Raw genomic sequence first — 21245 nt, 5'->3', positions numbered from 1 at the left:
GGGCCCGCTTACACCAATCCATATAAAGGTTGGCCAGGGAGGGAGAAAATTTGGCTCCCATAGTGGCCCCACACCTCTGGAGGTAGAACTCGCCATCAAAGATAAAGTAGTTGTGTGACGGCAAATATTTAAGTATATGTATGATATACAGTCTGTGTTCCATAGACAAATTGGTTAAATATTCCAGATAAAACAAGACGGCTGCAACTGGTTACATCACTGGTTACCCAGGCAAAATCCTCCTCCCATATAAAATCTTTCATGACCCTAAGAAGGTGATTTGTGTCCTTGAGGTAACCTGGTAGTTCAACCAATGGCTGTAACTGCCGATCTAACTACTGACCCAATCCTTCATTTTAGGGAATTGATGCTGGCGATTAAAAGGTCTACCTTGCAGGGGATCCAACCCCTTATGGGTTTTGGGTAGATGGTAAAAAGTGGGAAGAACAGGATGATCCGGTATCAAAGATTTGGCTTCTTTCTGGTTAATATTGCCTATTCTTACACCCCTCTGAATCCAATCTGTAATTGTTACTCTATTTGTTGGATACCCAGCAAGTTTAGTATAGGTTAGATGATCAGACAATTGTCTGACTGCTTTCTGTTTGTACTGATCGGCATTTTATACCACAGTGAGGCCTCCCTTGTCAGAGTTGCGGCTGATAATGGTATCATCCTCCAACAACCGATCAAGGGCTGATCTTTCATATTTAGGTTACGTTGCCAAGCAGTTTAACCTCCCATAACTTGCTGTGCCAAAGCTGTCAAATCACGCTCAATAGCTTTTTAAAATTTGGTCATATCCGGAGTGCAAGAGCTGACTGGATAGAAATCTGATTTTAGATTTGATTTGTACGGATCTGACAGCTTTATCACAAAAATGTAGTGTATCAACTGTGTTACTGTCTGCCGCTAAATCCTCCAAATTTGACAGCATATTATTCTCTAAAAGAAAAATCCTCTATATCAGGCACACAGACAGATATATGTTCAGATGGATTAAACCTTTCTGCATTATCAATTGAATAGTAATGTAACTTCTTAATAGTTACATTCCTCACAAATCTGTTCACATCTACAATGGTGTCAAACTAAAATGTCTCCGGTGACAAAAATGAAGTCCTTTAAACAATTGGGACATTTCTCCATCGGTGAGTATCCTGTCCGACAAATTCAATACATTAAAGAAATCTCTTTATAACTTGTGTGCCTGGCGGCGGGACGGATATCTCTTCTATTCCTCGGAACCCCCTCCTTCTGCACTCCCTGCGTGTCCTCCGGTATGTTTGTTTTTGTTCCACCCCCTCTTGCGTTGTCTGTGCCTGTGGCCCCCATTTCTTGGGGGTAGAGGGGTGGATGTTTCATGCTGGCCACTAGTGGATGGACGTTCCGGCGATAATTCCAAGTCAAGAGATAACCAAAGTATCGTTCCAATGCTCTGTATCAGTGTCAGAAAACTGACGTGTTTTCGGGTTCCATTAGTAGACTGAGGTGCACCGCTACAGTTGCGCCTCCGTTTCCATATGTAGACATTATTGGTGTCATAGCCAGTCAATATTATCAAGTAACATTTTTCTCCCTTTTTTTTTTTTTTTTTTTGGTTTGCACTTGTCATTTTCCAAATGGTTTAATTTTTCATTGAGATGTTAATCAAGATGTGTGAACTCACCCGCACCTTGTAACGGTTTTAGTGCTAGTTGAAGCTCTGAGATTACTTGTTGCAGAATTTCCATTTTGCAGTTTTTGGATAGAATTATTATATCCATCAGAGCTTTTAGAGCATGTGGACAAGGTGTCAGTCCATTGAACTTTAAGAGATTAATCGAACAGTTCAAATGTGGGGAACTTTTTGACTCTCAATCCCTGCGGTATCCGATCAGTGAGTAAATACTCAGAAAGCTTGATTGCCAAAAGGCTCGGATCTCTTTTATTCATGCTCTTTTTCAGCTTTCTGAATAACAATCGCACAGAGCCAGCTTCATTATCTGTTTTGTTATTGAATATATTACTACAAGCATTGGTCCTGGGTTGATTGTCTTTCAATAACCGAACGGTACGGCTGGTGTCCTGTGTAGCAGTGTCATCAGTCATGATACAAATATTTGTATTCAGAGCGACATTTAACTCTGTGTAAATAGGCTGGTAGTCACTGAGTTGGTGATGCTGCGAGTGAATTGATTAAGCCTGATAGGACTCCAATCAAGTGCAAGCCCCCAGCCCACCTCCGCGGATATATGTCAATGTTTCTCAACTCCAGTCCTCAAGGTGCCCTAACAGGTCATGTTTTCAGGCTTCCCATTATTTTACACAGGTGATTTGATCAGTTTCACTGCCTTAGTAATTACCACAGCCGTTTTCATCTGAGCGAAATCCTAAAAACATGACCTGTTGGGGTGCCTTGAGGGCTGGAGTTGAGAAAACCTGGTATATGTAACAAGAAATGGCTGCACGTTGATGAAAGTCCAATGCTGTTTATTAAATCACCAGGATGACATCAAAAAGGACACCAACACAGTCTTGTAGATGCGTTTCACACAGTACAATTGTGCTTAATCATTACAAGGACAAATCCTACTTGACAACACTTTTATATAAGATCATCCTCTATCAACACAGGTGTTTCAGAGGATGGGAATCAAATAGCAGGAAAAACACACTTGTTCAATCGTTCCATTTGACCAGGACATGAGTCTAAATCTAAAATTAACATATTGTGATGATATACTAATATAAAAGTGATAATTAGGTGATTCATAAATGAATAAAAGGTGCCTACAACACTCAAGTAGTGCAAAGAATCTCAAAATTCATGTAAATAAAAATAAATTATAGGGGAAGCTGCGGCGCATGAGGGGGTGAAGCTACTGCACTCCAAGCTGGCCCACAGGAAGTATCCAGCGAGGGTCACTTGCAGGGGCATATGACTCCATCCTCGGGCGCCAGAGACGCTGGTTCCGGTCACCATAAATGGCACGAACAGGGGATGCTGGCTGCTAGTGTTTGCATGGTAAGAAGCAGCAGAGGCTGTGGACTACCAGAGGGGCAGGATGGATCCTTCTGCAGTACCTGCACAAAGGGCTGGTGCCTCACCAGAACAAATTTGCAGGGCTGTCATGTGGTCCAGTTATTCGACCTTCATTAAAAGTTATCCCCTGGATCTCCTATCTGCTCAGGAGCAGGCATTTGGTGGTAAGGTCCTTCAGGCAGTTGTCCCTCCCTAGACTGGTAAGTTCTGGCTCATCGTTTCATGGGCTGTCCTGGAAGACGCTTGGAGAAGAGCTGAGTTAGACTTACCGGTAACTCCTTTTCTGAGAGTCTTCCAGGGCAGCCGGATTCCCACCTGATTTTGTCTGAAGTTATGTGTATTGTGCAAATGTTTTGCAGGGACATCCTACGGTTCTTGAGAAGACTGAGATGGGGCCTGGAGGTCTGCCCTTTCATCTGGTGGGGGTAACGCGTTTCCTCTCCTGGTAGGTCTCATGGGCTGTCTTAGAAGACTGTCAGAAAAGGAGTTGCCTGTAAGTCTAACTCAGCTTTTCATCGACATGCAGCCATTCCTTTGTTACATATACCCACAGAGGTGGGCCAGGGCTTGCACTTGACAGGATTCCAATCAAGCCTAATCCTTTCACCTGGAGTGGTGAGTTCTTTATCCCTCTTTCTTCTAAGCTTGCTCTGTGTATTTGGCTTCATCCATCTTCCCACCAACTCTTCTCCAGCTTCCTGTCACTGCTGAAGAAAAGCATCCCCACAATGTGCTGCCACCACCATGTTTTACGGTGGGGATGGTGTGTTCAGGGTAATGTGCAGTGTTCGTTTTCTGCCCTATATAGCGTTTTGATTTAAGGCCAAAAAGTTCTGTTTTGGTCTCATCTGATCAGAGCACATTCTTCCACATGTTTGCTGTGTCCCCCACATGGCTTTTCGCAAACTGCAAATGGGACTTATGGATTTCTTTCAACAATGGCTTACTTCTTGCTACTCTTCCATAAAGGCTAGATTTGACTAATCGTTGTCATTTAGACAGATTTTCCTTCCTGAGCTGTGGATCTCTGCAGCTCCTCCAGAGTTACCATTGGCCTCTTGGATGCTTCTCTGATTAATGCTCTCCATGCCAAGCCTGTCCGTTTTTAGGTGGACGGCCATGTCTTGGTAGGTTTCCACTTTCAGATGATGGATTGAGCAGTGCTCCGTGATGTTCAAAGCTTGGGATATCTTTTTATAACCTAGCCCTGCATTTTAAACTTCTGCAACTTTTTTCCCTGACCTGTCTCCTGTGTTCCTAGTTCTCATGATGCTATTTGTTCACTATCGCTCTCTAACAAACCTCTGAGCTGTATGTATACTGAGATTAAGTAACACACAGGTGGACTCTATTTACTAATTAGGTGACTTCTGAAGGCAACTGTTTCCACTAGATTTTAGTTGTAATGGGGGCTGAATACAAATGCACGCCACACTTTTCAGATAAATGGTTTTCCAAATACTTTAGAAAATAAATATCATTTTCCTTCCACTTCACAATGTATGTGCCACTCTGTGTAGGTCTATCACATAAAATCCCTATAAAACATTTAGGTTTTTGGTTGTAACATGACAAAATGTGGAGAGAGGGTATGAATACTTTTTCAAGGCACTCTGTGTGCAAACTCCTTCCCTAATCCATAAACATAAAATTCATAAAGTGCTGAATGTATGTGCAAACTTATTTACAAAGTGCATTTGATCATAAAGTACATTCCATCATAAATAGAATGCATGATTTGTCATAAAATAAATATGTGCTTAAAACCATATAGCTTATCAAAACACATAAAATATACAAACCTATGCGCTTATGCTCTCGGGTCAGTTTTTTTGTGTAAATTTAATCCATCTAATTTTTATCCACGTGTACACCACCATAGTAGAGCATATACATGTGCATTTTTGTCACCAATGTTATCTCCTTCGTGATTACCACTACCATGCAGATTTTGCCCCTCACCTCCAACAGGTTGACCCAGCATACATTCGGGTCTACATGCACGTTGCCCCTTTTTTTTAAGGGTATTTTGATTGCCCCCACAGAGGAACCAACAGTTAAAGGAGACAATCAGGCAACTCAGAATAAACATAAATAGGACCTCATTGCCTTTCAAATGGCTTCCAACATTTTATTAAAAAAAAAAAAAAAAAAAAAAAAAAAAAAAAAAAACAAAAACATTCAAATGTGCACTATGCTGATTGCATTAGACAGAGCTCTAGGTCCAGCTGACATGGCACAGCTCAGTTGAGTTTTTACATATACACAGTATAAGGTCTATTGCCTCTCCTTCCATTCAATTTGGCTCATGGCTCTGCCCTACACGTGTCATCATGTGACTTCTTCAGGGAATAAAAAATACAGTAGGTGTATCAATTGTTTGGTTAGCAGCGTTTGTGCTCATAGATTCATTTTGTATGTATGTGTGTCAAAACATTGATAAATAGAATAAATTAAAGTGGTTACAGCAAAACTGAAGTTTGTGTTTTGAACAATTTTTATTGCTGCTTATTACCGTATTAGATTAGGTTCTGTCTTGCTGCAGGTCTTTGACTCCAGCATAAGAAGCGAGGTAACGCTTAGGACAGAAGATCAGAAAAGCAATAAAGTTTACAAATGTTCTAACATTTACACAGTTTATTTTCGTCCTGCTTATTTCTTCAGTGGGAGATTTGCAATTACTTTGTTTGCGGGGGGGGGGGGGGGGGATTGGGAAAAGCACTGTCTTTAGGGTAAGTCAGTATTTGCTTCGACCGATCCTTTTTTTTTTTTTTTTTTTTTTTTTTTTTTAGGTCATTGAGACTCTTTGCTAATCCCAAAATAATACTCAGTTTGGGTGTAATATTTCCGCCTCTGTCTGTTTTCTTACTGAAGAATAACTTTAAAAATGTGATGCTGGCTGTTTCCATCTTGCTTGTGGGCATGTGAAGCCCACAAGCATTGATTTCCTGGATGCAGTGAATGCTGTTCATTCACAGCTTGTTCACAAGCATGATCATTGTTCCCGCACTGAATCTTGGGAAGCCTGACACTAAGCTCCCAGGAGACAGTGCAGCGCCGGGGAAAGGCAATAAACACGCCTACTCCCATGGGAGGAGAGACAGGAAGTGCCACAATAAAGTATAATATAAAGGTAATTACAGCGATAAAAAAAATTTTTCGTGCGGCATTTGAACATTATGCAATTAACTGAAAGGGGTAAGATTAAGTTAAAAATTTGAGTGGAACCCTGCTTTAAAAAATCACCTAGGTTTATGGAGCTCTTCCTCATGATGAATGTTTTAGCATCACGCTGCTTGTATTATAAACCTTACCATAACTGCAGGCTTACTTCCTTAATAACTAGTCCACCAAAATCCTAATATAATAGCCCAGTCAGTGAACTACAAATTTGAGTGTTTTGGTTAAGGTTTTGAGCAATTGCCTTATTGGTGGGCTGTTGAATCCCTCCCCCTCAAAAGCATGAGAAAAATAACCAGTGAATTCCCTTTTAATAATACATGCTCCCCTAAAAAGAAACCCAAACAGTTGAAACTTGCTAGTCAGTGGCTGCTTAAATCATTCCAATTTTGCATGACTGTGATTATGGTAGGGTGTAAACATCAAGGGCAGAAATTAATTTAAATGTACAGATAAAACGCATTGTATAATATACCAGTGCTATGTAAATGGCAATTATTCATTCTCGCATAACTAAGTATAGTATGCGCTAAAAATGGCTTTTGTTTTTAACACATTTTAGCGGGGGTGTGTGTGTGTAGTCAAAATTGTGGCCCACGCAGGGGCGAGGCCATAGGCCCCAAATACGAGGTACAAAACCAAGATACAAAACATACAATAGAAATAAGCATTAGCTTTATCGCGCATCCTGCCAAAACATGCACATAAAAGGTACGGTAAGGCCCCTTTCACACTAGGACGCTTTGCAGGCGTTATTGCGCTAAAAATAGCGCCTGCAAACCGACCTAAAACTGCCACTACTGTTTCTCCAGTGTGAAAGCCCGAGGGCTTTCACACTGGAGCGGTGCGCTGGCAGGAGAGAAAAAAAACTCCTGCAAACAGCATCTTTGGAGCGGTGAAGGAGCGGTGTATTCACCGCTCCTTCACCGCTCCTCCCCATTGAAATCAATGGGGCAGCGCGGCTATACTGTGGGCATAGCGCCGCTGTAGCGGCGCTATGCGAGCGGTTTTAACCCTTTTTCGGCCAGCAGCGCCATTTTACGGCCGATGCCCCCACCGCCCCAGTGTGAAAGGGGCCTAACAGCCAGGAGAAAAACCCATAAAGGATTACAGCTAAAGAAATGCTCAGTGAGAACTATCATCCAGACGTGGCAGTGGTAGGGTTCTCTATCCAAAATTCCACATTTTTACAGTTGACACCAAACAGGAATGGAGAGGAAATCTTTCAATGCGACACCTGTTCTAGTAACCACCATCTAAGAAGGTTATCATCCCCCTTTTTTATTGTACAGATTTCCTTTGACTTCTTGTTGTGTCCTATGATAAGAAAAGGGGACCAACAGCAAAGGAGGTGAACTGGAATTTTAACTCTTCTCTAAGCTATTTCAAATTTTATATATATAAATCTATTCCAAATTTGATATATATTATATTATATTATAATATAATATAAAATTATCTATGCAATGCAGACATCTGTTCCTTTTGTTTTGTAGAAGTCCATCCACACCAGACTTGAGCACCGAAGAGCTACCGGATGACATCACTAGTGAGATCACTGACATTCCTCATGATTTGGAACTGAATCAGGAAGATTTCTCTGATGTCCTTCCACGTTTGTCTGATGACCTACAAGACTTTGACTTTTTTGAAGGTAGCTATGCTATATAAACATTTTTGACTTGTAAACCCAGCATGTCTTATGATCAGTTCAAAATGAGTCAGCTACTCCTTCATGGGGCTGCATGATTTACTTCCCTTGTCTAGAAGGCTGTACAATGGTGACAATGAACATGTCCCAAAAATACAAGCCAAGAAGAAAGGACTAGTCACCAGTATTCCCTGTGGTCTCCCTGCAATATATCTTTACCATTACTGACTTGTCATGCTGTGTTTCACACTGTGTCTCTGGAGTTGGCTATTCCTAATGGTTGGGCAGGATTGTGCTTACTCCGCCCATAGACACACACAGCCTGGCTCGGAAGCAAGCGTGCAGGTGTGCCACCATAGGAAGAGGCTTCCTGTGGTTGCACACTGAGAAGAGGAGGAGCCAACAGCACCAGTGGGGACCCTAATAAGAGTAGGTTCTGGAATGCCATTTTATAGAGCAAGTAAGTATAAACCTGTTTGCTTTAAAGAAAAAAGTAAAATACTTTACCATCACTTTAACCACTTGCCTACCAGGCCAATTCTGACATTTCTCTCCTACATGTAAAAATCATAATTTTTTTGCTAGAAAATTACATCGAACCCCCAAACATTATATATGTTTTTTTAGCAAAGACCCTAGAGAATACAATGGCGGTCATTGCAACTTTTTATCTCGCACAGTATTTGCGCAGCAATTTTTCGAATGCGTTTTTTGCTTAAAAAAAAAAACAAAACAGTAAAGTTAGCCTAATGTTTTTGCATAATGTGAAAGATGAAGTTACGCCGAGTAAATAGATACCCAACATGTCACGCTTCAAAATTGCACACGCTTGTGGAATGGCGCCAAACTTCGCTACTTAAAAATCCCCTTAGGCGACGCTTTAACAATTTTTACTGGATACGTGTTTTGAGTTACAGAGGAGGTCTAGGGCCAAAATTATTGCTCTCGCTCTAACGTTCATGGCGATACTTCACATGTGTGGTTTGAACACCGTTTTCATATGTGGGTGGTGGGTGGGACTTAAGTATGCGTTCGCTTCTGCGTGCGAGCATACGGGGACAGGGGCGCTTTAATTTTTTTTTTTTTTGTTAATTTTACTTTATTTTAGCTTGACACTTTTTTTTTCCCCCAAATTTTTTTTTGATCACTTTTATTTCTATTACAAGGAATGTAAGCATGACAGGTGCTCTTTACAGTGAGATGTGGGGTTAATAAGACCCCACATCTCACCTCTAGGCTTAGAAGCCTGAAATAAAAAAAAAAAAAGAAAGATCACCGCTTCCCAGCTGAAGCGGCGCCGTTTTCTTTTAATACAGAGGCTGGGCGTGACGTCATAACACCGCGCCCGGCCTCCGAATGATCATAGAGACTCCGGCGACCATGTGGTCCACCGGAAATCTCTATGCCAAACATCCGGGGCTGGCGGATCCTGTGACCGACTCACTGATCGTAGCGGTGAGTCGGTACAAGCACCGGAGGGCGGCGGGAGGGGGAGTGTCCCCTCTAGCCTCCCATAAGAACGATCAAGCGGCAGAACAGCCGCTATGATCATTCTTATGGTGCGCAGGTTCGCCGGTTCTAAAAGACTATATCTGTAGCTACAGGCATCATTCAGATATACCTGCTCAAAGCCGAGGACGTCATTTGTCGTACGGCGGGCGGGAAGCGGTTAAGCAAAAATAGGGGAGATCCTCGCAGTGCAGGTGTTCAGGTACCCCTTTCTCTTAAAGAAATAGTAGTAGTGGTAGTGGTGGTGGTGGTAGTAGTGGTAGTGGTAGCTCACCACATCTCACTCCAGATCTCTCAAGGCATAGGGATGTCTAGGCATTGGCAGTGAACTGCTATTTTAGGAGGAATTCAAGGTACACTTTTTTTTTTTCCAGGGTAACTGTTTTGGCGCAATTAACATACCATACTTGTGATTGCTAATATCCCACTTTTCAAATATTTTTTAAATGCTGATTTTTGTTTTTAATTAACCAAATGCAAACATGGACATTTTTTTTTGTAATTTTAGATATAATTTAGAATAAATGTATTGGACATTGCTTTTAAATCGTCCCATTTTCACTACTACAGCAGAATTCAATTTCTTTCAGGTAAAAATGGCGAACTTCTCCCAACAACTGAAGAAGCAGAAGAATTGGAGCGGGCTCTTCAAGCAGTTACATCTTTAGAGTGTCTAAGTTCCATTGCGGTGCTGACTCAAGCAGATGGTGTTGCTGCTCAGGATCTTTCAGAGCGTGGAATGACGTCATCATTCTCTGCAGGGTCTGGAACCACAGGGATCCATTCGCTGAGCCGAGTAGATCATACAGACCTTGGAAAATTACTTAATGGGCATATGGTTCACGAAAACTTTTCCAGTCTGGAACTGGATGAAAACCTCCTTGGTCGTGCTACTTTGTCTAGCCCACCTACACCTCTGAGTGGGCATATTCAGAGGCAGTTTTCATCATCTGCCAATGTTGGCCTTAGTTCTGCAACTCTAATAAGCCACAGCTCGCTTGAAGAGAGGTCTTTCACGGGTACATACCATGAACTTCATGAAAGCAGCCATTCTTCCCAGCGGCATCTACCTGCAGAAATTCTAAGCAAAACAGAAAATTTAATCACCTCGCAACAGCAATACAGCAGTGACCATCCACATTCTTCTCCTCATGATAGCCATTATGACAGTGAGCATGTTCCTTCACCGTATAGTGACCAAATTACATCTCCACATGCTGCCTCCTTCGCTGGTGATGGTTTAACAGATACATTTTCTTCAGAGGTGCCCATTATTACGCAGCACTTGCTCACTACCCAAATGGAGGTGCCTCTAAGTGGGGTGGTAAATGCTCAGTCTCATTGGGGTAACCTCCCTGTGAACCTTGGTGACCCATCAACATTCAGCACCTTCCTCAGTTCTGATGGGCACCTTCTCTCCACATCTTTGTCTACCCCTCAGGCTGTCTCTCATTCAGAACCTTCACAGCCTACCTTCTCCACTGTGACCCCCAACAGCTCTAACATGCTTCCGGGGTTACCACAGACAAGTTTTAGTGGCCTAAGCCCCCCTCCCTCTGAACTCATGGATTCTATGCCCTCCAAACAACAGCTCCCACAATTCATTGCAGCCTTTGGTCATCAGCTGACTTCTCACAGTGGCATCCCCAAAGACCTGCAACCCAGCCATAGCTCCATTGCTCCTCCTGCAGGATTTACTGTAACAGGTGCCACAGCTACAAGTACCAACAACACCTCTTCATCCATCAATCACAAAATCTAACTGATATCCTTGCCTGTTAAAGAACAAGTAGTATGAGAAGCGATTTATCACGTTTAGCGCCTCGTAACACTTATTCCCGGATCTTATTTTTCACATTAATGAAAGGAGGGGTGTATTCAGTACAGTGTCCTCCTTGTGCTGTAATGGCACTGGTGCTCCTATTATCCTTGTTTGTCTGCTTTCCCAGTTTTTATTCCCAGACTAGTGAGGCTGGGTTCTATAACTTTCTGCCTGGCTTCTGACCACAGGAAATCTGCATCATGTCTTTTTACTACCTGATGTTGGCCATCTGGATATATGTAGTTTAATGCAGAGCTGCAAAGCCGTGGCAGCAAGCAGGTTAGGGTATCAAGGAGAGTGAGCTTTCCATGAAAGAGCAGTAATTGGGCAGTACTGTTTCTCCATACTCTTTTTCAGTGCAGTATGAACCCAGTGTCCTTTTCTAAAGAAATTAAGCTATCCCAATCTTGTTCCCTGTGTGTGTGTGCGTCTGTGTGTGAGTGCGTGCTTGTGTGTTATAGAAATCGAAGAAATCCCAAATTTTAGGGGTCGTGTCGCTAGCACTTTGTTTAAGTAGCTTCCATTCCATGTTTCCTGCTAAACTCAGTGCATGGTCCAGAACATAGAAAAAGTACTTAAGGCATGACAAAGGCAGAGAAAACACAAAATTGAGTTGAAGTAGCCAACAATGCATGGTTTTTGGTTCAGTTAGTTTAAATCCTAATACTGGAATCATTTTATTCCACCATCTCTTTACGACACCATGACCATTTTAACTTTTTTTTTTTTTTTTTTTTTTTTTTTTTTTTTTTTTTGCACATTTGGCCCTTTGTTAGCTTCTTACAGCAAAAGTTTTAATTTAATTGAGAAAAGCTATTTGGAGGACCTTCATCCTGATTCTGTAGTTGGGATTCCTGCATGTAGGGATGGCTTCTTTTGGAACTAATTTGAATGTATTGGTCTGTGATTGAATATTTTTATTGTCAGGTTGTAGACTAGTAGAAAATTATCATTTGCCCATTTGGTTATGGTTACCAAATTTATATTAAGACATTTAATGTTGTCAAATGTAGGACTTTACCCAAATATGTTTAACATTGCCCCCATGTTTACCCAAATGGTTTTAAAATGTTCCCAAACCAATCAGTGTAAAATCCGGCAGGGACAATATCCACTAAAAGTAATAACTTTATGGGCCCGCAGCATGCAGTCACCTTAAAAGGATGTGTTCCCTTTTTGCCAGCCCTATCTGAAAAATGTTAAATCTAAATCCTAGATTATAATCTTTATCTTATATTCAGGTCACAGGATGTTAACTGTCAGGTTGCCTTCTGCCTACAGGAGGATTGGACACTGGGAAAAATAAATAAAATTGTATGCTGCCCTAGTAAAACCCCTCCTATTACCAGTATTCCAAGTCTTAGGAGAGGTGTTCCCTGCCTGTGTTATATGCGCTTAGGCAGTGATTACTTTCCTGTTGGACATTATTTTCTTCTTCCATAGCCTGGTTAAATCATATTGACCAGTTCCATATTATGGGGTTGATTTCCCCAATCTTTCTCATTGGTATAAGTTATCTTATCTCCTGGCATCTGGCTTTGTTCTCATGCTATTATCACCTAGTCTTGTCCTCTTCCTATTAGGTGGCGGAATTCGGTTCTCAACTGATGGCTTTGGACATTCGTTCTTGAGTGGCTCTTCAGCTGCAGGCAGTCCTGTTTGTTCATGTTTGTTTGCTGTTTGTACTCTCCTTAAAATCAAACGGGTCCCACCCCACATTTGATGTTTTATGATCATGCTCTTGAAACTGCTTGCTACAAAATTTAATCACGCTGGTAGTAGGAGGGCCTACCTTGTGCTGGCCTACCATTATTTATTTATTTTTTAATTTTTTTTTTTGCAAGTGTCCAATCCTCCTGCAGGTAGCAGTGAATCCTCCAAGAACAGAATTTTATGGCGAATTTAAGGCCTAATATTCAGAAATTGTACAGATATATCAGAAAGCAGCAGCAGTCTTTTTTGGAAAGTTATTAGCATTTTTGTCTTGATGTCCCTGGAAGTGTTAAGCTCTGTACACACGATCGTATTTTCGGCAGGGAATTGTGTGATGACAAACTGTTGGCCTAAAATCCAACCTTTAGTACGCTCCATCAGACAATTGTCCAACTTTCCGCCAACAAATGTTGGATGGCAGGCTAGTAAATTTTCGGTGGACAGCGGTCTGTTGTCAGATTGTGGTATCGTGTGTACGCAAGTCTGTCACACAAGTCCAAAGTACAAACAGGCATGCTCATAATCGATGCTCACCAAGCACGACATTGGCAGAAGGTGCCCGAAGGGTGGCGCTCAAGAGCTGAAATTCCACGTAGTACATCGCCATGTTCGTGTTTTGTTGGCCGACGATTGTGTACCATTTGTATGCAAGACAGGTTCCTGGCATACGCCCTTCGGACAAAAGTCTGATGCTTTGTTGGCCAACAATCCCATCATGTGTACGAGGCTTAACTCTTCTTGCTCAGATTATATTTCATATTACTCCTGGGTGCAGACTATAATAGCCCTGTGAAACTTTGAAGAGAAACTCTGGTCAACAAGTAAAATCTTCCAGTGAAAAACTGTTAATTGGCAAGAAACCATGGCTGACACCATGCTAAGATTATAAAGGTAACTCTGTTCACTCTAAATTTTTTTTTTTTAAGTTAAATTTCTGCAGTAAGGTTAAGGAAGGCTTTCAACCTTCTAACTGAACATGCCACGTCCTCCCAATTTGTTTGTTATTTGTTAATTACAGCCTAATGCAAGTAGCCAAACATAGTTAAAATATAAACTGCCTTAACAAATGGGTTCAGCCACATCCACTGCCATCACAATTTGTAAGGTCCAGTTCACACAGGTGTACACTTTCATCAGGCTTGAAGCAGAGCTGTTTTTTGTTTTATTTTATTGTTGACATTTTCAAACCTACCAAATCTTGAGACAGTGACTTCAATATTCTTTTGGTTGTTGGATTATGCACAGTTGCTCCACCTCTATTGAAAATATACGCGTTTGTTCAGTTCTAACTGGCCATAATTGGGCAGGTCCTTTTACAGGATCAGGGAAAGATGTGAAATCTAGGAGCACTCTGGGCCCTTCTCTTATCCTGAAAAGTATATTTCTGAATACTGTTTTCTAATGGTCAAAGGGTTTCTTTAACTGGCCTTACCAATTTTCATAGGTTCCCCTCATTTATCTTAGCTCAGTTTGAGTTGTGTACTACCCCATTACTACTGTGACGATTGGATCTGTTGCAGTGTTTGCAAAATCGTGTATGGTCAGAATTAAAGGATAAGTTCACCTTTTTTAAATATCATCATAAATGCACATATTTTTGCAGAAAAAAAAGTGCATGTCTTTTTTTTCCTGCAGGACCATGTAAAGCATTGTACTCATGATCAGCTGATCAGGGGTGCAATGTCCGTGTTCTGCAGACAAGCCTTGCAGCTTTCATCCTGCACCTCCATATGGGCTGTCAGTGTGAATGTTGCAGGGCATTCCATGAACTAAAAGGGTGCTCGTCCGCGTCCTCGCAGTTCATTGCGAGTACCATCAGCCACAATGGCTGATGGTACTTTTGTAGTTCATTAATTCACAGGTGCATGAATGATGCGGCCGTGCTATTTTTGAATTGTGATGGTGGGTGCTGGGAGAGGCGGCAGGAGCTATATATGGGTGGAATATGTTGCATGTTCCAGAGGGTGAACCTCTCATTTTAGGACAGAAAGCTATATTTTTGCCTTTGATATGTTCTAAACGTTTTAGTTCAGTAATGGAATGGTGTGTACAATGGGTATCCACATGGGTAAAATGAATTCAGCATGGATTGCGACACCACATAAGAGCCGCAAACTTTGTTATTTTCATGATCTCTGCAGAACCATGTTGGCCACAGTGAGTGTATTACAGGACTATACACATCCAAAGGGTAGTTTAGGAGCTAGGCTCCATATGCCCCCATCTCTCCCTTCCCTGTAAAATAATTCATAGACATTCATTACTCTGTGTCAGAATTTATTGGACTTCTAGTTTTCCCAAAGCTGGACTGTCCCATTATACTATTTGGGAGAGAGTAGGCATATATGCAGTAGCTGGCTCTCTGAATGATGGCACGCTACCCAGCTGTAGCCAGTGTATAGCTAAATTTCAGTAATACTGGCATATTACATTAAATATTTTGCAGGGGGAGGAGGAATACATGAAGCGCTTTTTTTCCCAACATTTTAACTACACTTCTTCTTCCTCCTTCTTCCTTTTTTTGTTTGTGGTAATAAGTCCCCTTATCTTTTTTTTTTTTTTTTTTTTTTTTTTTTTCCCACTACGTTACAGGTGTGCTCTTGATTTGACTGAATTCCTGAAATTGAACACTGAGGATAATGTTTGCATTTTTTCAATACTATATAGTGGCACCTCTAATCCAAACATTTACAGGTGGAGGAGTATTTATTATGGGGTATGTGCAATTTCTGTAGACTAGCTTCCTCGGGTCCCAAATTTGAGAGAAAAAAATTAATTTGATATAGTACATTATTTTACACAGCGTAACAACTTAATGATTGTATTAGATATGCAGAAAAGTTTAACAGTGGTCTCCTTATGTTCCTTTACAGTTCATGTCTGTTTTGTATGTTAACCACCTTGTTGGCCAAAAATCAACGTCAAATCATGAGTCACTATTTTTACTTATTTATTTTTTTGCACAGTACATTCACCTTTTATGCCTAACTGCAGTCAGGAATTTCTTCCTTTTTATGACTAGTTTAGCCACAGGTTAAACCATTTTACATAAGCTACAAAAATTTAAATAGAAGTATTTGAAATCCTGTTAATTGCAGCGTGCTCACAATGAATGATTTAAAATGTATCTGTAATTGTTGACCAGCAGGGTTGCTATTGCTTAGGTCTTGCTAGCACTGAGGGGGCATCTTTCATCTTTAGCCTGACATGAAAAATAGTCTTAGTAAATTTGACTGTAGGACCCTTTCTATATAAATATTATGTCCATACATGCTACAATATGTAGCTGTGTTCTGAACAAATAAGACAACCTCTTTGGAAGGAATGTGCAAAATCTATCAATACTATGACTGCATCTGGTAGTTTGCGGTCATAACCTAATCATAAACCCCAACTGCTTGGTCCAAGCCTTGAATGAAAGAACAGTTTACCTTGATGTGTACTATATAGTTATGGTCAAGCTGCTGTTCTGTTTGTACACGGGTGAAATCCGTCCAAGCCGATCTGCCTGCTCAGTGGGGATCTCTCCGCTGATCCTCGCTGAGCAGGCGGATGACAGGTCCGTCGCTGCTTGGCTATGGAGAACGGACACAGTCCATTGCTCTTTATGGGGTGCTCAGATGGAAACGGACTGTATGTTCACTTCCATCCGATTTGTCTTTCGATCCACCGGAGGGATGGTGAACGTATCCCCATTCGTCTGTTTTTTGGATCAGATGCCGGCCTGTGACAGCGGACACATGTCTTCTGGCATCTGCCGCGCCATAGAGAACAATGGGTAGTCCGATCGGGTCCGCCTTAAGGGCATTCTGCTGCATTCTCCTTCAGTTTAATTACTGACCTGAACTGTTCTTCAGATATATAGAAGAATCTTCCTGTGACATTTCTAGTTAGTGTTTAGTATCCCATCAAACCACTTGCATCCCCAGTGGTTGCAGTATATTAATGTTTTGTCCAGTGTGGGGAGTGTCATGACTTTCTACTATTCCAAAGCTGTAGCATTTATAGCAGTAAAGAAAGTACCTTGAAAAAAAGATCAAGCAAGACATTGAGTTGAATGTTTTTATAATTGCTATAATCTATTGACAGGGAATACCACATAGATTCACAGCTAAAGCATACCTGTAGGCAGATATAAAGATGCACATGTAATCAAGTTTTGGCATTAATTAAAATTCCTTTTTTATTTTTATTTTTTGTTCTAAATAGGACCACAATGTCTTTATATTGGCTTAACATAATCTCCTCTACAGCAGGATTTAGACTGGGTTAGAAGGATTGTTAGCCAATTTGACTGTACAGCAGTGCACAGAACTGCCAGCGTAAAAGGGAGAATTTGCTAATAGGTTGAAAAAGTAGAGATGAGCTCATCGGTGCTACTTCACTGTACATTGACAGACTGGGGCAGGTCCTTCACCAGGCTGTATTCCTGCTGTTGAAAAAGATTGGGTTAGGAATCTGGCTATGTTGTCTGACAAGGATAATTGAATCTTAGGCGTGGCTGGCCAGAATTACATCCAATGCTAGGTAAAACAGTCCACACTTAATGAATTTCAACTATTTGGCTGTTTACCTATATTAATGCTTTTAAGACCTGTGGATTGATGAAATAATCGCACAAAATACAGCATGTAAATTTTTTTTTTTTTAAGATTAACATAAGAAAAAAATTTAATTAAAAAAAAAAAAAGCATCCTTATGGCCAGGTTTAAATTTTTGTGTTTTTTCTTGTCAGGTTTTCAAAGGAGTCTTTTTTTTTTTTTTGGGGTGCAAATGTGCAATGGAGACTGGCTTCCATAAAAAACTGTGCGCTCACCTTGTCATGAACAACATAGATGTTAGTCTATTTTTTATCGATCTGAAAGACCTTATATTGATGACTGTATAGGTATTGTATTCGGAGATAAAAAAAAAAATGATTCCTTGCACTAAACTGGTGTAAACATCAACCTGGATTGCCTGCCTAGAAAGATAAATTCTAAAAAGAATTGTAATCCTTATATAAGACTATTAGAAGTTCTGAATAGTGCTGCTGCAGCAAAGCAGAGTATTTAACCTTTTGAAGCCATTTTTTTCTAACATATTGTGTCCCCCCATTTGGTTGTGAGTTTGAAGATGAGAGTTGAGATCTGATATGGTTATTACAATACCTCTACTTTATTGTATAAAGCTTCAGTAGAGAAAAAAGATTCTTGGTATACCATTCCATTTTATGGTATTTAGATACCTGCATATCTTTATTAGGTTTGGATACTTCTGTATGCCTATGCCATTAATAAAAATAGTTGCAGGGGTGGAATGCTAATCAGAGATAGGTGCTCATCCATCTTTCACTCGAGTAGGTAGCGGGCAATTTTCATTAAAAAAAACACTTTACAAATTGGCTTTGGTCTTGTATTTAAAAAGTGCTGTTTGCCTGGCTCTTGCCATTTGTTTACCCCTAGTCTTCTGTGTATTGCTGTTAAATTTTCTGCACTTCTCACACAACACTGCAACATTTTGTCATGGGAAAGTTTGATTTATGGAAATTTCATGGCTCAAAATTTAATTATGTTTATAAAATTGCCCAATTTGCAGAGAATTGTTAACCTATTACACTCGTAGTCCTTTGTACAGCATGTATATGGTTATGTATCGCAGCAGCTGTAAGGTACACAGTTAAGTTGAACTCCAAATTCACTATTCTTGCAGTAATAGAGGTAATTATTGAATAACACATTTTTTGATTCTATTGGTCTTCACACATGCTCATATATAAGAAAAAAGTGATTTGCTTTAATGTACTCCTTTCCCTGTAAACCTAGTGTTTATAACCTCCCACCGCTTTGTCTGTCTGTTTTGCTGTGGTTGTATTCAGATTCCATATTTCTCGAAATCACTTTTTTCATTTAAAAACAAGTTTGCAAAATGTTAACTGCTGCATCCTAAAGTGTAACTCCAGGTTGGGCAGCTCCCCCTTGTCCTCAACTGCAGTTAACCATGAACATTTTTTTTAGAATACATTCCTTCCTCTTCTCCTCTAGTGTTAACATTGGGCAAATCTCAGAGCTATAAAAGGAGATCATATAGCATTGTGTGTTTGATGTGCCATTATACAGCCTGGGCTCATAGGAAATGTCTAAAGAAAACAGCAGAGGGTGTGTCTATATGTGCCTGGGCTCACTGGAAGTGGGTGGAATAAAGCTGGGCATCTGTTAACATGGAGGATGACATTGGGCAGTCTTAAGCATAGGATATTACTTTAATATAGCAAGGAAGGGGGATGTGGCTGGGGGGGCTTAAGACCAAGGAAATTGGCTTGAAGGACCATAAAAGGTCTTGTTCATAGTAGATTGCAATTGGTTGCTTTATTTCAAAATTATGTTTTTCAATGGCTCTTCCACATATGACCCATTTTGTGGCACATAAATGCTGGTTGCATTAAGCATATCCATTCATTTTCAGCGCCCTTTACATTTGTGCATGATCCAAACGAGTATATACCACATTTTTTTTTTGGACAGGTGCAATTGCTTACTCCATGTATGCTTGTTGGGGTGCTATTGAAAAATTAATAAAAGGACATTGCAGTGCAGACATGTGTTAATGTGCACACAATTTGAATGCAGCCTAAAGCCAGGTACACGCTATTCGTTTTTTAAAAACCGTCCGCTCCAGTCGGAGCTGCTGTACCAACATGCAAGGTTAGTTCAGCAATCTCCACCACTGAGCTGTTATGTTCTGACAGGGGGACGTTCCCCCGCCAGAACACGCCAATCAGCACTCTCTGCCATTGGCTGAGAGCGCTGATCAGGAGTCAGTCAACTGCTGATTTTCCAGCATGCATGTCCGACAGACCGGCGCGTTTTTTTTTTTTTTTTTTTTTTTAATTTCATATAATTTTTATTTTTTTGAACCGTTGTCTCCTGACATTCGGCCTGTGTGTTCCTGGCTTAAAACTGTGTATTATGCAAACTTGATCACTTTTATTGTGGAAACTGACTCCACTGGTCATTTTGTTACAGTACACAACAGAAGATATTATCAGAATACAGACTTCTGAACAACTGACAGAGCTGCATACTGTATTTTTCCAGAGCAAATGTATACTTAATTATATTGGAGGGGGGGACCTGATAGTCCAACAAATGTAATGCTAAACTTTTGTTTTATTTTAGTGATCTTGCAACTTGGATAACCCTTAGATATCAACAGTGTTACTTTTGCGCTCTAATTAGCATCCGTTACATTTCCAGTCCCATGCAACATGTTGCCTACACATGGCCAAGGGCTGTGTTTTTGTAGAGGTAATCTGCAACTTCCTAGGTTTTAAGAGGTCCAGTTTTATGCCCCAGTAGCTGCCGTAAAATATAGCAAGTCTCAGGGATTCCCTTGGTGGAAACAAGGGCAGTTACTATATCTACAGAATATTTGAAGTCACTTAATTCAGATGCGTATGGGTGTGTCTGTAGAGGTTGTCTGTGTACTTATCCGTGCTCTCTTTCCAGGTTAATATATAAGCAGAACTTGCTATATTTTTTTTTCAGCTTTAATGTTTTATTTAAGGATTTTCCTTATTCCCTTACCCCTGTCTTGGCCTTTTCAAAACCCTAAATTAGAATTTAAGAGAAAAGTTATATTAATTTATGCTAACATTGCCTCGTAAATTATACATTTTATACTAAAGCTGTATTGAGTGTATTGGATTATGTTGCATATGTGTATTTGATAGCTATATTAAAATATCTATATACAAGCTTTTTATTTTACTATGAGATATTAAAAAAAACAAAAAAACTTTTTTACACTGGAATTACGGGATACCGTGTCACGGTGTAAACACTTTTTTCTTGCTACCATGCAGATCTAGTTCAGGAATTTGGTCCTTTTTTATTTGTGTCTACGGTAAAAAAACTGCATGTGTTTCCAGTAACAGATGGCAACAGTTTCTGGTTGTTATGGTGACACAGGTGGTTTGTCTTTTCCCAGACACTTTAAGGGGGCCTGGTGTATGACTGTCAATGCATATGCAAATCATTGTGTAGTGTGCATCAGCTTTTAGCACATCTGTAAGTTTTAGGTAGGTTTGTATACAAAGATAAAGTTTAATATATTGAAATGTGTGGAATACATGTGATATTGAATTATAGTTAAGAGTTGATATTAATGAGAGATCTGCAGATATTCACGTTTAAACATTTTTAAAAAAAAGTCAATTCTATTGCTGTTTTTGTTTCCCAAATTTTTATTTTTCACTCTGAACCCCAAATTAGTATTATGATGTATAAGTCTCCTATACTTTACAATGTGTATGTAAATGAAAAAAACAAAAACAAAATGTTTTGGTGATGCAACCGGTATAGGAG

At 40.3% G+C, this 21245-nt stretch overlaps 1 protein-coding gene across 1 annotated transcript in view; it reads left to right on the top strand.

Annotated features, from left to right (window-relative positions):
• The window catches only part of INO80D (INO80 complex subunit D), an 80773-nt gene extending 63115 nt beyond the window's left edge, over nucleotides 1-17658 (top strand). Inside the window, exons 10-11 of the mRNA XM_073633369.1 lie at nucleotides 7702-7859; nucleotides 9956-17658. Coding sequence (XP_073489470.1) covers nucleotides 7702-7859; nucleotides 9956-11127 — 1330 coding nt within the window. The 3' untranslated portion in view covers nucleotides 11128-17658. The remainder of the gene's footprint in view (nucleotides 1-7701; nucleotides 7860-9955) is intronic.
• Nucleotides 17659-21245: the final 3587 nt, after the last annotated feature.

Source organism: Aquarana catesbeiana, linkage group LG06 (assembly GCF_042186555.1).
Source record: "Aquarana catesbeiana isolate 2022-GZ linkage group LG06, ASM4218655v1, whole genome shotgun sequence".
Taxonomy (NCBI): domain Eukaryota; kingdom Metazoa; phylum Chordata; class Amphibia; order Anura; family Ranidae; genus Aquarana; species Aquarana catesbeiana.
The sequence above is the reverse complement of the archived record's forward strand: the minus strand, read 5'-3'. Positions and strand labels throughout refer to the sequence as shown.